We start from the raw sequence: 14,351 nt of genomic DNA, 5'->3' as shown, positions 1-14,351 counted from the left end.
TTAGAGTCACTATCAGTAAATGAACTCCATTTTGGAGGCTCTATCAATAAAAGAACTTAGAGAAAATGGTGACATGAAAATGTGCATCAGAAAATTGTTCAGTTTCCTTATGAACATTGCTTATAATGTAAATTCATAACAAAATTACCTTCTGATTGAGCAGAGCGCTTGCTAGTCTTTGTACTTCAGAACTTAGTAAGGAGGTACCTCTGATGACTTTACTTAAAGAAGCAAGTGACTGGTGGATGCTCTGCACAAGGCGAATGGCATTGAATTGTTCCAGCATAATGAATGATAAGATGGGAGAGCCTTGTTGCTCCACAGGAGGAGATACTTTCTGATGAATCAGGTTAGAATTCTAAAAAAAAAAAAACCACACATGGTGGACAGTTAATAAACTCAGGGAAATTATTATGTTATACAATACATTATTAGTTTAATTCATAATTTTTTTTTTAACTCTGAAATAATTTAGATATATCCCCCCACCTTTTTCTGAAACTGGACTAAAACTCATACTTTCAGTACTGTCCACGACATGTTTAATAGAGGTGCCACTCTTCTAAGACAACACTGGCTACTCAATTACTTCAAAAATACTGCAGTTTCTGAAAAAAACTTAACTGAATTACTTCTCTTAGCATTGGTGTTAAACTTTCAGTATAAAAACAGCAGTGTATTGAACAGGACAAGAATGTATTGAGTACTATAAACCATGCTGCTTTGGTAAGACACTGCAGAACCAGTTCTAGGATAGTATTTGTTATAAGGGAGTTTTCAAATAGCAGTAATTAAAACGTTTGTTCTCAAATGAAGCTAAGATAGATGAAAATGTCAAGACATTCTCTACTAGTCCACCATAAATAAATGATACAAAATAAATATCGCAGGTCAATCCTGAGTAACTCAGACTCAGATGTACTGCTGCTCTCATGCTGATATTTTCATGACTTACTTCCATTCCATTACAGCCAAATTTATTCAGTAATTTCAAGAGATGGTGTGAATTTGCGAATCTAAATTCACTTGCAGCTTATTACAAGAATATATTTTAACACGTGTTCTGAAATTGCCAACCTGACATGTGACAAAATGCTGCACTGAATTCCAGTTACGGAATTTAAACCTTTATTGGAAAATTCTACAAGGTGTAAGAGCAGAAAAGAAAACCCTAGCCTTTGGGAAGGAAATGTTCTGCTATTTCAATTTCCAGTGATTTATTAAAGGTAAAATCAGATTTTGCTTTCTCTGAAGTATCTATTCTTAAAATAACAAGTAGTATTCGTTCTTTTCAGAACATATACACTTCTGAATTGTCACATGGCATGGGAGAAAGCAAATGTCATTCAAAAAAGTCTTCAAAAAAGGCAAGAAGGAGGACCCAGGCAACTACACACAAGTCAGCCTCACCTCCATCCCTGGAAAGATGATGGAGCAGCTCATCCTGGAGGTCATCTCTAACCACATGGAAGACAGGAAGGTTATCAGGAGTAGCCAACATGGATTTACCAAAGGGAAATCCTGTCTAACTAATCTGATAGCCTTCTATGAAGTTATGAACAAGTGGGTAGATGAGGGCAGAGCAGTGGATGTCATATATCTTGACTTCAGTAAAGCTTTTGATACTGTCCCCCATAACATCCTCATAGAAAAGCTCAGGAGATGTGACACAGATGGTTGGTCAGTGAGGTGGATTGCAAACTGGCTCCACAAGAGAGTTCAGAAGGTCATCATCAGTGGCACAGAGTCAACTTGGAGGCGTGTGGCAAGTGGTGTCCCCCAGGGATCAGTACTGGGTCCAGTTTTGTTCAGTATCTTTATCAACAACCTGGATGAGGGCATTGAGAGTACCCTCAGCAAGTTTGCTGATGATACAAAACTGGGGGGGTTGGCTGACACCCCCTCAGGCTGTGCTGCCATCCAACGTGACCTGGACAGGCTGCAGAGCTGGGGGCAGGCAAACCAAATGAAGTTTAATAAGGACAAGTGCAAGGTCCTACATCTGGAGAGAAATAACAAGAGGCACCAGGACAGGTTAGGGGCTGCCCTGCTGGAAAGCAGCTCCACAGAGAAAGACCTTGGAGTGCTGGTGGACAGCAAGTGCTCCATGGAACAACAATGTGCTCTTGTGGCCAAGAGAGCCAATGGGATCCTGGGATGTATCAAGAAAGGTGTGTCCAGCAGGTCGAGGGAAGTTCTTCCACCTCTCTACTCTGCCCTGGTGAGACCACACCTGGAATACTGTGTCCAGTTTTGGGCTCCCCAGTTCAAGAGAGACAGAGACCTGCTGGAGAGAATCCAATGGAGGACCATGAGGATGATTTGGGGACTTAAGCAACTCCTCTATGAAGAGAGACTGAGATCCCTGGAGCTCTTTAGTCTTGAGAAGAGAAGACTGAGAGGGGATCTGATCAATGTCTATAAATAAGTGAGGGGTGGGTGTCAGGAGGAGGGGGCCAAGCTCTTTTCAATGGTACACAGGGATAGGACAAGGAACAATGGGTTCAAACTAGAACATACATGATTTCACCTCAACATGAGGAGAAACTTCTTTACAGTGAGGGTGATGGAGCCCTGGAACAGGCAGCCCAAGGGGGTTGTGGAGTCTCCTTCTCTAGAGACTTTCAAAACCCACCTGGATGTGTTCCTGTGCAGACCATCCTAGGTGATCCTGTTTTGGTGGGGGGGTTGGACCTAATGGTCTCTTGAGGTCCCTTCCAACCTCTGATACACTGTGATATTGTGATACTGTTTGATCGTGCTTTCTCGAACACACAGAGTATCTGCAGCCATAACCATTCTCAGGTACTGTAAAATTGCCAGAACTTCCATGTGTTTTTCATTTTAAGCTCATACTGCTGTCATCTACCAAGCAAAAATATGAGAAAAAGCTAAGTGCAAGAGTAATACAATAACTTTGGTTTATGACTGAGAGAAAAATGAAGGATTAGATCTTCCCTCTCACCTTATTAAAATGGCATACAACAAAGTTATTCACTGTTCAAAGTGTAAGAAACATATTTACAAATGTTATATTTTGTATTTTGACTTTGCATGCATCCTGAAATAACAGTATCAGTTTCACTTCCATTTTTCTGAGCTCTTAGGTTGTTAAGTAAATTTAAAATGCAATGGGAAACCAGCACAAGCTTGTGGGAAATTTCTGACTGGAGTACTTAGATGCACAAAAAGGGAAGAACAAAGACATTGCAACATGCAGGCTTTGCTTAGTCTTTCACATACATTGTCTTAATTCATTAAGAATGAAAGAGCAGGACTCTAAATTCTTCAATACTGTCCTCTACATAAATCTCCTATGAACTGCATATTCCTTTCATCACTCTTTCTAATGCTTTCTCCTGAGAATTTGCTAAAATAACTCATCTGTCATCTTTATAGGAAAATTAAACACAAATACTGCTATCAGCTTATATGTATAGTGTTCTACTACATTCCCTTAAAATCCATTACGTATCTAATTCACATCAGCTTTACAAATATCCTCATGACCTGCTTGGGAATTAAGATGAAGAACTGCTGAACTATTGTGTGCTTTTCCTAATCATAAGAAACTGAAGATAGTTTCTAATCTTTAGCACTAAATACTATATTATGAACTAATATCAAATTAGGTATATTTTGAGACTTTGATAATTTTCCATTTTACTTCTATACTTATTATGACCTCAGTACAAGATTTCATACAATCGCACCTAAGCTGCTCCAGAACTTTCCTATCTTACTAAATTCAAGTCTTTTCAAATTCCACTATGCTCTGAAAATTGCTCCCTTGGAAACATAATGAATATAATAAACTCATACACCCCCCACTATTTCTGCATTTGATTCAAAATTCACTACTGGTGATGCTGTTAGGTTTTAGAAACCTCCACCGGCCTTTTGATGTACCAATTCTGCCTTCTCCTTTGAGTTTCTCAGATTATCCTGTTTATTATACAAATTTTTCATTGCTGAAAATACAAGAAACAATGATCTTCTATTCTTACTTCTACTGATTTTCCTTGGTGAAAAAGAGTTTTTTTGATAAAGCTGAGGTTCCTAATGTTTTAGATAAAAGAGCAACAACCCATTAGTTTTCAAAACTACTTTTGCAATTGTTTTGGAGTATTATACAAATATATTAAAATAATTAGTTAGTTTTCAATTTACACAGAACAGAAGGCAGAACACATCATGACAGCATATGATCATATACTCACAAAAAATATCTGCAGTTCTGACTTTCACAGGGTTACTAAAGGATTTCCTTGAAACCAGGCAGAAAATGTATCCTTACAACAACAATACAGCACTGATTCCTGTCTCTCTCTGTTCATGACAACCATTTGGAAATAATGATACAGTTAATCAGCTCCATTGCCTCCTGATATTATTGTGCTTCTCTGAAAATGATCATATGATGGCAAATGCCTGAGTCCTTTTGTACAGTGATTTCCAGCAGACCCAGTTATGTGACCAAGGAGTGCCCATATAGGTCTTCATCTACACTCTGTCATGTCAGAAGGATACATGGGAAAAGGACAAACACCGTAAGAGATGTTGGTTGAATTCCTCTGATAGCCTGGCCCTGGCCAGCAGGCTGGGCAGGGGGGTGTCATCCTTCCACATTAGGAAGATTTATTTTTAAGATTTGTGTAACATGTGTTTGACAAATCATTCAGTAATGGCTTCATTTCTTGAAGAACACTTGGGCAAACTCATTTTGAGTTTTGTGATTTTTTTTTTAACTTAATGGCAAGTTCATGAGAAGTTAATTAATTTGATTAGTGTTAAGCTGTTATTAAATCATGTTGAAAGACACTGCTGAGGCAGTTTTAGAACAGTATTCATTACAAGGGTGTTTTTAAATGGCAATAATTAAAATATATGTTTTCAATGAAGCTAATATAGTCCAGAACAGCTGAACAGAAAGTTTGCTTGTGTAACTTTCAACAAAAGAGTGCACCAATTTGAACCAGATTTTAAATATCTATTTAATTTAATGTAAAATTCAATTAAAAAATCCAGAGTCTGCATTCTGATTGGACTAATAAACTGCAGATCAAGAACAGGCAGTTTTCATGATTCAATCATTAGACAGACATAGAATAATAGACTTCCCAGCTCAACAATTTCAGGATGTCTGAATAACATTTAACAGAGCTTTGCAAAATGTATGCCACTGAGTTGAAAAATTAGTCCGGTAAATTTCCTGAAATATTTCTGAAAAAATAATCACACAGAAATCCTCACTACTGTGTTAATATATGAGAAGTACTTCCCATTTCAAAAAGTCTTAAATTTAAACGCTAAAATTTCTAGTTTATATCTGCCATTTTTTGCTGTTGTTTGTGGCATCTTTGGCCACAAAGATTGCGATAGATCTGAAAACTGAGCACAAAGGACTATTAATTACAGAATCACAAAACAGTTTAGCTTAGAAGGAACTTCTGGAGATTGCCTTGTCCAATCCGCTGCTCAAAGCTACATGAGGTCACCCAGAACAGCATACAGTCAGGTTTTCAGTATCTCCAAGGATGGAAGAAACATAGTTCAAAAAACTCTTTTAGCAGGTCTTCTCAAATTACATTGATTTTTAAAATCTCTAAAACATAATTATCATAATTTTGTTTTCAGTGGTTTTAGTGAAGAAGAAGAAAATTCTGTCAACCCAATAATTGATTTGTTCTGCTCTTCGGGAAAAATGACAAGTACATCTGGTACCCATCACAGAATGGCTGCGGTTGGAAGGAATCTCTGGAAACCGTCTAGTTCATCCCCACGCTCAAAGTAGAGTCAGCTACAATGAGTTGCTCAGAACTGTGTCCAGTCAGGGTTTCAGTATATCTCTAAGGGCAGCCTCTCTGGGCAACCTGTTCCAGTGTTTGACCATCCTCACAGACAAAAATCTTTTGTCTTATGTTTAAATGGCATTTCCTGTAATTCAGCTCATGCCCACAGCCTCTTGCCCTGTCATGGGACATCACTGAGAAGAGCCTGGATCTGTCTCCTTTTCTCCGTCCCATCAGCTGACACACACTAAAACCCCTAAGCCTTCTCTTCCCAAAGCTGAACAGTCTGTGTTTTCTCACCCTGTCCTTTATGACAGATTTCTTGACTGCTAATCATCTTGGAAATCCATGGAAATAATTTCCAGGATTCTTTGCTCAATCACATTCTCAGGTGAGGCTAATCATTATCTGGATTCTTCTTTTTGTCCTTCTTAAGGAAACAACTGACTTTTGCTTTCTTCTAGTCCTAAGGAATCTCCTTCAATCGCACAGTCTGTCAAAGATAACTGAGACTGGTCACAGCAGCAAGCAGCCACCTCCCTCAGCATTCATGGGTGCATCCCATGAGGACCAGTGGATGTGTTTATACTGTTTGAACACAAACCTCTTCCACCAAGGGTAAGTCTTCCTTACTTTGTAGTGTCCCACTGATTTTTTTGGATCTGAGATTGGTAAAGGTCAGACTTACCAGTAAACAGAGGCAAAGAAGGTATTTTAGTACTTTGTCTTTCTTCTTTGTGGACAAGTCATTTCATTCAGTAGCAGGTCTGCAGTTTTCCTAATCTTCATTTTTGTTGCCCTTCTCATTATCTGAGAATTTGAGGCTTCTTTCAGGTGTGTGAAAAAGGTCTCATCTACTTGCTTACAATCAGGTGGCCTGTTGACTTCTAATATGAATTTGCAATCTCTCAGCTGGCACTTTGTACATGTCTAGGTAGAGTGCCATGCATTCCCACTGGTCTCTGAAATAAAGGGCAACTCCCTGTCCTCACCTTGCTGGCTTGTCCTTCCAAGCGAATATGTATCCACTCAGGGCAGCACTACAGAGGCGTGAGCTATCCCACCATATCCCTGTGACCCCTATGAGATCATAACTCTGCAGCTGCATGCAAACTTCTAATTCCTCTTCTTTGTTCCCCAAAACTGCAACCATTTAGTGTGCAAGCACATCAGAGAGGCATCCCATCATCATGATTTCCCAGAAAGACTGCGAGAGCTTTCCCCATAATTCTGTCAGGTAGAAACCCTCCTGTTTATAAGGTCACATTTGAGATAGTCCCCCTTCAGCTCCATTTTGTTAAATTTGTTGATGACAATGTTTACAGATATACTTTGTCTGCCAATATGGTCAACTACTTCTTCACATAATTTTTGATCATCCTGTCCCTACCTTGTTACTTCTAAATTAAACTTCTCCTCACCATACTGGCCAGCCTGTTGGCCCCACTCAGTTACTTGGACCCATTCTCTTTAAAGCAGAAAGTGACCCACAGTCATTAAAAACAACCCCCCTGATGCTGATGCCAGCTGTACAACCAGCTGGAGGATCTGTCCACTCCTCGTGTTTTTGACCTTCACTGAGAGGATCAAGGACACAAACCACTTAGGTCCCCACACCCTTAACCACTACCCCTAGGCTGATGTAGTCATGCTTCATATGCTCCATATAATCCTGGGCAGTATGACTGGGATGTATGTGGAAAAGTGGAACAGTATTGAACGGTGATAGTCTGAGTGCCAGACAAGGCTTGGCAGTCTTTCCACAATATCCTATATCTGAGCCCTGGTAAGTAGCAGATCTCCTTAGGTGACAGATCAGATCAGAAAATGGAAGTATCATTCTCCCACAGCAGGGAGTTGCCAATGGCTATTCCTTAACACTTCCTCCTGGTGCTTCTGTGTGGATCAGGTTTAGCTGGCTCAAGACCTTCATTTGACAAGGCCACAGCCTCTAGAATCATAGAATCATAGAATCAATCAGGGTTGGAAGGGACCACAAGGATCATCTAGTTCCAACCCCCCTGCCATGGGCAGGGACATCTCACACTAGATCAGGCTGGCCAGAGCCTCATCCAGCCTGGCCTTAAACACATCCAGGCCTCAACCTCCACCTCCCTGGACAACCCATTCCAGGCTCTCACCACTCTCATGGGGAAGAACTTCTTCCTCACGTCCAGCCTTAATCTCCCCACTTCCAGCTTTATTCCATTCCCCCTAGTCCTATCACTACCTGATAGCCTATAAAGTCCCTCCCCAGCTTTCTTGTAGGCCCCCTTCAGATACTGAAAGGCCACAAGAAGGTCACCTCAGAACCTTCTCCTCTCCAGACTGAACAGCCCCAACTCTTTCAGTCTGTCCTCATAGGAGAGGTGCTCCAGCCCTCTGATCATCCTCTGGCTCCAGCCCTCTGATCATCCTGGTGGCTCTTCTCTGGACACGCTCCAGCATGTCCATATCCCTCTTGGAATAGGGGCTCCAGAACTGGACACAGTACTCCAGGTGGGGTCTCAGCAGCGCTGAGTAGAGGGGGAGAATCACCTCCCTTGACCTGCTGGCCACACTTCTCTTGATGCAGCCCAGGATCTGGTTGGCTTTCTGGGCTGCAAGTGCACATTGACAGCTCATGTTGAGCTTCTTGTCCACCAGCACCCCCAAGTCCCTCTCCTCAGGGCTGCTTTCCAGCCAGTCACTGCCCAGCCTGTAGTTGTGCTTGGGATTGTCCCAACCCAGATGCAGGACCCTGCACTTGGTCTTGTTGAACCTCATGAGATTGTCATAGGCCCACCTCTCCCGCCTGTCAAGGTCCCTCTGGATGCCATCCCTTCCCTCCAGCATGTCTGCTGCACCACACAGCTTGGTGTCATCAGCAAACTTGCTGAGCGTGCACTCAATGCCACTGTCCATGTCACCAACATGAACAAGACTGGTCCCAGGACTGATCCCTGAGGGACTCTGCTTGTCACTGGCCTCCACTGGGACATGGAGCCATTGACAGCCACTCTTTGGGTGCAGCCATCAAGCCAGTTCTTTATCCACCTAGTGGTCCACCCATCAAACCCATGTGTCATCAGTTTGGAGACCAGGATGTGGTGCAGGACAGTGTTGAAAGCTTTGCTCAGATCCAGGTAAATGACATCAGTTGCTCTCCCCTCATCTATTAATGTTGTGACCTGTTCATAGAAGGCCATCAGGTTTGTCAGGCAGGATTTGCCCTTGGTGAAGCCATGCTGACTGTACCCAATCATCTCTTCACTATTCTTCTGTCTCAGTAGTGCCTCCAGGAGAATCTGCTCCATGATCTTACCAGGCACAGAGGTGAGACTGACTGGCCTGTAGTTCCCTGGTTCTTCCTTCTTACTCTTTTTGAAAATGGGAGTTATGTTTCCCCTTTTCCAGTCAGTGGGGACTTCACCAGACTGCCATGACTTTTAGAATATAATAGAGAGGGGTTTAGCAACCTCATCTGCCAGTACCTGTGGGTGCATCCCATTGGGTCCCATGCACTTGAACACTTTCAGGTTCTTCAGGTGATCATGAACCTGATCTCTGACCTCTTGTCAGCTATGAAGGCACTAAATATATTCTATAAGTGGAAATCCTCAGATGGAGCAGAAGCCTATCTCCTGATGCCAAAAGTCAGAAGTTTCCAGCATTTGCCATCCCGTAAATTGCCACTTCCTACCCCAACAGACACACACTATGCCTGTACCACCTCAGGGAAGTTGAGGGCTTGGCTCTTCAAGCTGCAGTGTCTCATAAAAGATCCAGCTAATCTATTTCTGATGGAGCAAAGTCCAACTACCTCCTCTCACAGCTCCTTATTACAACTCCTGCAGGTTAGAATACCCCCTCCTGTTGCCCCAGTCTCAGGAAGAGGCACCAGGGACTCCCTGAAGCTTGAGATCTGCAGAGCTGCATTCATTGCTCCAAAAGCAGCTGGGTCTATGAGCTGTGGCATTCATCATCATCATTTCTGAGAAGGCATATTCTCAACTGAGCAAAGCCGCTAGTCTTCTGTAAGCTCTTCTGCCTAAACTGCTGTGCAACTATAGCAAGCCATTGCTGCCTTTTTAGCTGCACTCAATAATATTGACTGAGAGATTACAACTCTTAATCAAAGAAAAAAAAATATTATTTTACACCCTTTAATGTGGTATAATTCTTCAGTGGTCAAACCGTTAAGAAGTTAAATAGCATTATTTAGAGATCTGTGAAATGATGGCCAATATTATGTAAAGTTTTCATTTTATCACTGATTTCTGAAATTCACTGACTACATATACTCTACAGAAATTAGCTGTGTTACATATTCTAAGTAATTTAGACGGATTTTTTATTTATTTTTTGTAGGATGAAACGTTGATGTTCAGTCTAGAGAAATACTTAGTCAAACACTGTTATTTTATCTAAACTTGGACCCTCAATGACAGAATGCAGAAGTGATCACCATATGGTATCAAGAGTGTACAGATAAAAATACGTCCTCGCTTGAAGATTATGAACAATTATTCCAGTATAAACTCTGCAGGACAAATCTACGTCAAGTGGTAAATTCTGTTATGCTTTGGAATCATGAGAAGCACAATAATTATTTTCAAGGTATTTGAAAGATAATCCTTTTGGAGTTAATCTTTGATTTACATACTCAGCACTGGAATAAAAATGTTGAAAAACACACTTAATCTTTGTCTACATATTAACAAGCTTCTAGAATAAAAAGTAGGGAATTTTAAAACCAGCTTTGAATTTATAAGTAGATTAGCTAGACTCAATTCAGACCTATACTCCACACTTTCCTGAGTTTCAGGAGTTTGAAATGATAAATAAGTGGCCATTAGTAGTATGTGCTGCTAACGAGCACTAATTCAGTGTCCTTCTGTTTTATTGTTTAGAACTAGCCTCATTTTTCAGTCTTCCAAACACTACAATCAAAATGTGTAATTTTCTGATTGTATAGGTATGCATATTTACAACAATCACATCTGAGATTTTCCAAAGACATTTTGCAGGCCTAAAGGTATATTTAACTCTAGTCAGTAAGACATAACAGAAGGTGCCACACTGAAATATACTGACTTTTCTTACAGAAGTCCACATTCAGAGGCCACAAATTTCAACATGAAGTTATTTGCTATCGAAAGATTATTTTGACAAAAACATGGTGTATCATACATTTAGCATGGTTTAAATGAGAATTTAATCAGAGATTTCAAAAGGTAGTGGCAAATTCTAATGTGCACCTCACGTCACTTCTTTCTATGTCATGATTTGAATAAGGGAAATGTTTTTCTCATTCTATTGCTACTGTGTACAAGACATTTTAGGTCACCGTGTCTATGATCTACTAAGTTATTGTTGAGAAGAAATAATGGCCAAATGTCTAGGTAGACACTTAGCATGAGGTGAGAGGGATCCTCCCCCACCTATGCCTAGTGTCTGCACTTCAAAGAGAATTGCACACATACAGCTGAAAGGGCACCCCCTTGGTAAGAATTCAATGGTTGGAAATCAAGCTTTACTGTACATGTAAAAAATCCCCACCAACTGAACAAACCAAAAAAAAAATGACACTGGATATTGCAAGCACTGTAGAAAGAATTTTAATGACCCTCAGTCATGGCACTACCTTTAGGTTATACTGCATTTCAATATTATACAGGGAAAAAAAGAATATTTGAAATAATTAAACATTATGTTGTGAATATAAGAGAAATTAAGAGACTTAATTCAAATCTAAAAATGTATCAGTATACTTCTTGGAAACACATACCAAAATTTAGTCTCAAGTCTTGTGAGTGTGGTATCACCTCTGTATGGAGAAGAAAAGTGATAGCCTCTTATCCCACGTAGAGGCTTCATGGCTAAGTACACATATGTAACACTGTACTTCCCACCTCAAATGCATTTAATATACCTTTTCGCATCTTATGTTTCAATATTTAAGATAATTCCTTAGATCTTACTTTTAATGCAGTTGTTGGGAGGAAAAATAAAAAGAAAAAAAATTATTTTCAAACTAGCTACTTTCCTACCTGATTAAGTTTCTTCCATAGGTTGAGAACAGGAGAAAGTTCAGTAGACCATATTTCTCTGTCGAATTTGCAGCCAGCCGTTACTGACCTGCTCAGGATCCGAAGCTGTGAAATGACCTGTGTGATGAGAATACAAATGAGATCTCAGAGAAGGACAAACGAACTTCTTTTAGTACAACAACATGATACAATAGCAATACATAGAATACTCTCTGATTTATCTATGGTCTAGACTTTTCTACATACTTAATTACTAATCATTACCTATTGAAAGCACAAACAATACCTGTATCAAAATGCAGAACATAACATGAGCCTCATTCATAATAAACCCAAAAGAAAAAAACAAAAACAAATCCGTATTTTTCTTATTACAGTAACTTTGTTCAACTATAATTTAAAAACTAATGAGGTGTATAATTAATTAAAAAGCCTCTTTTGCAAAAAATGTACAGACTAAACTCAAACTTGGCCTATAATTAGGCTCTATCTGTAATTAAAAATACATAAGAGCCATAACATATTACTAAACAGATATGGCAAATATCATGCAGCAAAAATCTAAAACAATTATAGTCAATGGATTTCCTACTAAATGTATATTTATTAATTTCAAGAAAGCACAGAAACAACTAAAAGAACAGCAAAAATTTAATATTAAAGACAGGGAGCTTCTGATTCATTAGGTCCAACTGCCCTTGTAACTCCACACATAAAGTGATCAAATATATTTATACATTTACAAATAAATAATAATGGAAATAAAATTATTCAGGTATATTTAAGTCTGTCTCTTAAACTGCATAGAAAACTCTTGGTATTTTTTTTTATTTTAGCTACCTTTCAGTTATTTTTCACAGTGTATTTTTTGCAAGACATGTTAGAGAACAGTTTCTCTCATCTTTTGCTTGACTTCAAAGAATTAAACTTGATAATAAAAAGACTATCAATTTTCTGAGTAGGACTGGGCTATTTAATTATTAGACAGAATGTGGCAGGAAGAAGAATCGTTTCTGCTGGGTTTTGACTTACTTCTATTTTTGAAAGATGTGTGGGGTTTTTGTTGGTTTTTTTTTTGCTTTTCATTTCCTTTCACGGAAGCAAACAGTGGCTTCTTATTTATCATCTTTGATAGGAACCAGGAAGCATAAGAGATGCTAGTACACTGAACCATTATGTTAATTTCTACAATATTTACTATAATTATAGAATCATTTAAGTTGGAAAAGACCTTTCCAAGCATTAATGTAGCACTGCCAAGTCCACAAATCATGTCCCTAAGTGGCAAACCTACACATTTTCTAAATACCTCCAGGGATGGTGTCTCAACAGCTTCCCTGGGCAGCCTCTTTCAGTATTCGACAAACCTTTTGGTGAAGACCTTTCTCCTAACACCCAACATAAACCTCCCTTAGTGCAATTTGAGGCCGTTTCCTCTTGTCCTATTTTCTTTTTACCTGGGAGAAGAGATCGACCCCCACCTTGCTATGACCTCCTTTCAGGTAATCACTGGCCTACTACTTCTGATACAATCCAGGGTGCTATTGGCTTTCTTGGCACTCAGGCAGCTCTTGATTAGTAACCCCCAGTTCTTTTTCACCAGGCAGTTTTCCAGTCACTCTTCCCCATGACAGTAGTGCTATATGGGGGTGTTGTGACCCAAGAGCAGAAACTCACACTTAGCCTTGTTCAATCATTGGTCTTGGATCATTGATCCAGCCTGTCACTACCTCTGTTTAGAGCCTTCCTACCCTCAAGCAGATTAGCTTCTGCCTGACTTGGTGTCACCTACAAACTTAGCAAAGAGCACCTAAACCTCTTGTCCAGATCGCTGATAAAGACATCAGAGAGAACTGGCCTCAATACTGAGCCCTGAGGAGTATCACTTGTGACTGGCCACCAACTAAATTTAACTCCATTCCCCATCACTCTTTGGGCTTGGCCATACAGCCATTTTTTTACCCAGCAAAGAGTGTATCTGCTCAAGTCATAGCAGTTTCCCCAGGGGAATGCTGTGGGAAATGTTGTCAAAGCCTTTACTAAAGTCTAGGTAGGCAACATCCTCATTCACTAAGCAGATCATCTTGTCATAGACGAAGATCAGATTCATCAAGCAGGACCCACCTTTCATAAATCCATGCTGACTGGATCTGATCACCTGCTTGTCCTGTGACAGCACTCAAGCTGATCTGCTCCATTACTTTCCCTGGCACTGAGGTCAGACTGTAGGCCTGCAGCTGCCAGCATCCTCCTTCTAGCTCTTCTTGTAGAGGGGCATCACATTTGCTAAAGTCCAGCCAACTGAGACTTCCCCAGTTAGCCAGGGATGCTGACAAATGATGAAAAGTGGCTCGGTGAGCACTTCTGCCAGCCCTCTCAGTAGCTTTGGACAGATTTGGCCCCATAGACTTGTCTGTCTGTGTCTAAGTTGTGTAGTAACTCATTAACCATTTCCCTTTGGATTATGGGGGCTTCATTCTGCTTCCTCTCTCCCAGCTCAAGGGGGTGGGTAACCCAGGAAACAATG

General features: G+C 40.2%; 1 protein-coding gene across 1 annotated transcript in view; it reads right to left on the bottom strand.

Moving 5' to 3' along the window:
* DYNC2H1 (dynein cytoplasmic 2 heavy chain 1) overlaps positions 1–14,351 on the bottom strand; it is a 155,798-nt gene that overhangs the window by 31,401 nt on the left and 110,046 nt on the right. Inside the window, exons 83-84 of the mRNA XM_054390673.1 lie at positions 11,825–11,941; positions 149–358 (exon numbers count right to left, since the gene is read on the bottom strand). Of these exons, the coding sequence (XP_054246648.1) occupies positions 149–358; positions 11,825–11,941 (327 nt within the window). The remainder of the gene's footprint in view (positions 1–148; positions 359–11,824; positions 11,942–14,351) is intronic.

This window comes from Indicator indicator, chromosome 1, assembly GCF_027791375.1.
Source record: "Indicator indicator isolate 239-I01 chromosome 1, UM_Iind_1.1, whole genome shotgun sequence".
In the NCBI taxonomy this organism is placed as follows: domain Eukaryota; kingdom Metazoa; phylum Chordata; class Aves; order Piciformes; family Indicatoridae; genus Indicator; species Indicator indicator.
This window is presented reverse-complemented; position numbering and strand designations above follow the sequence as displayed.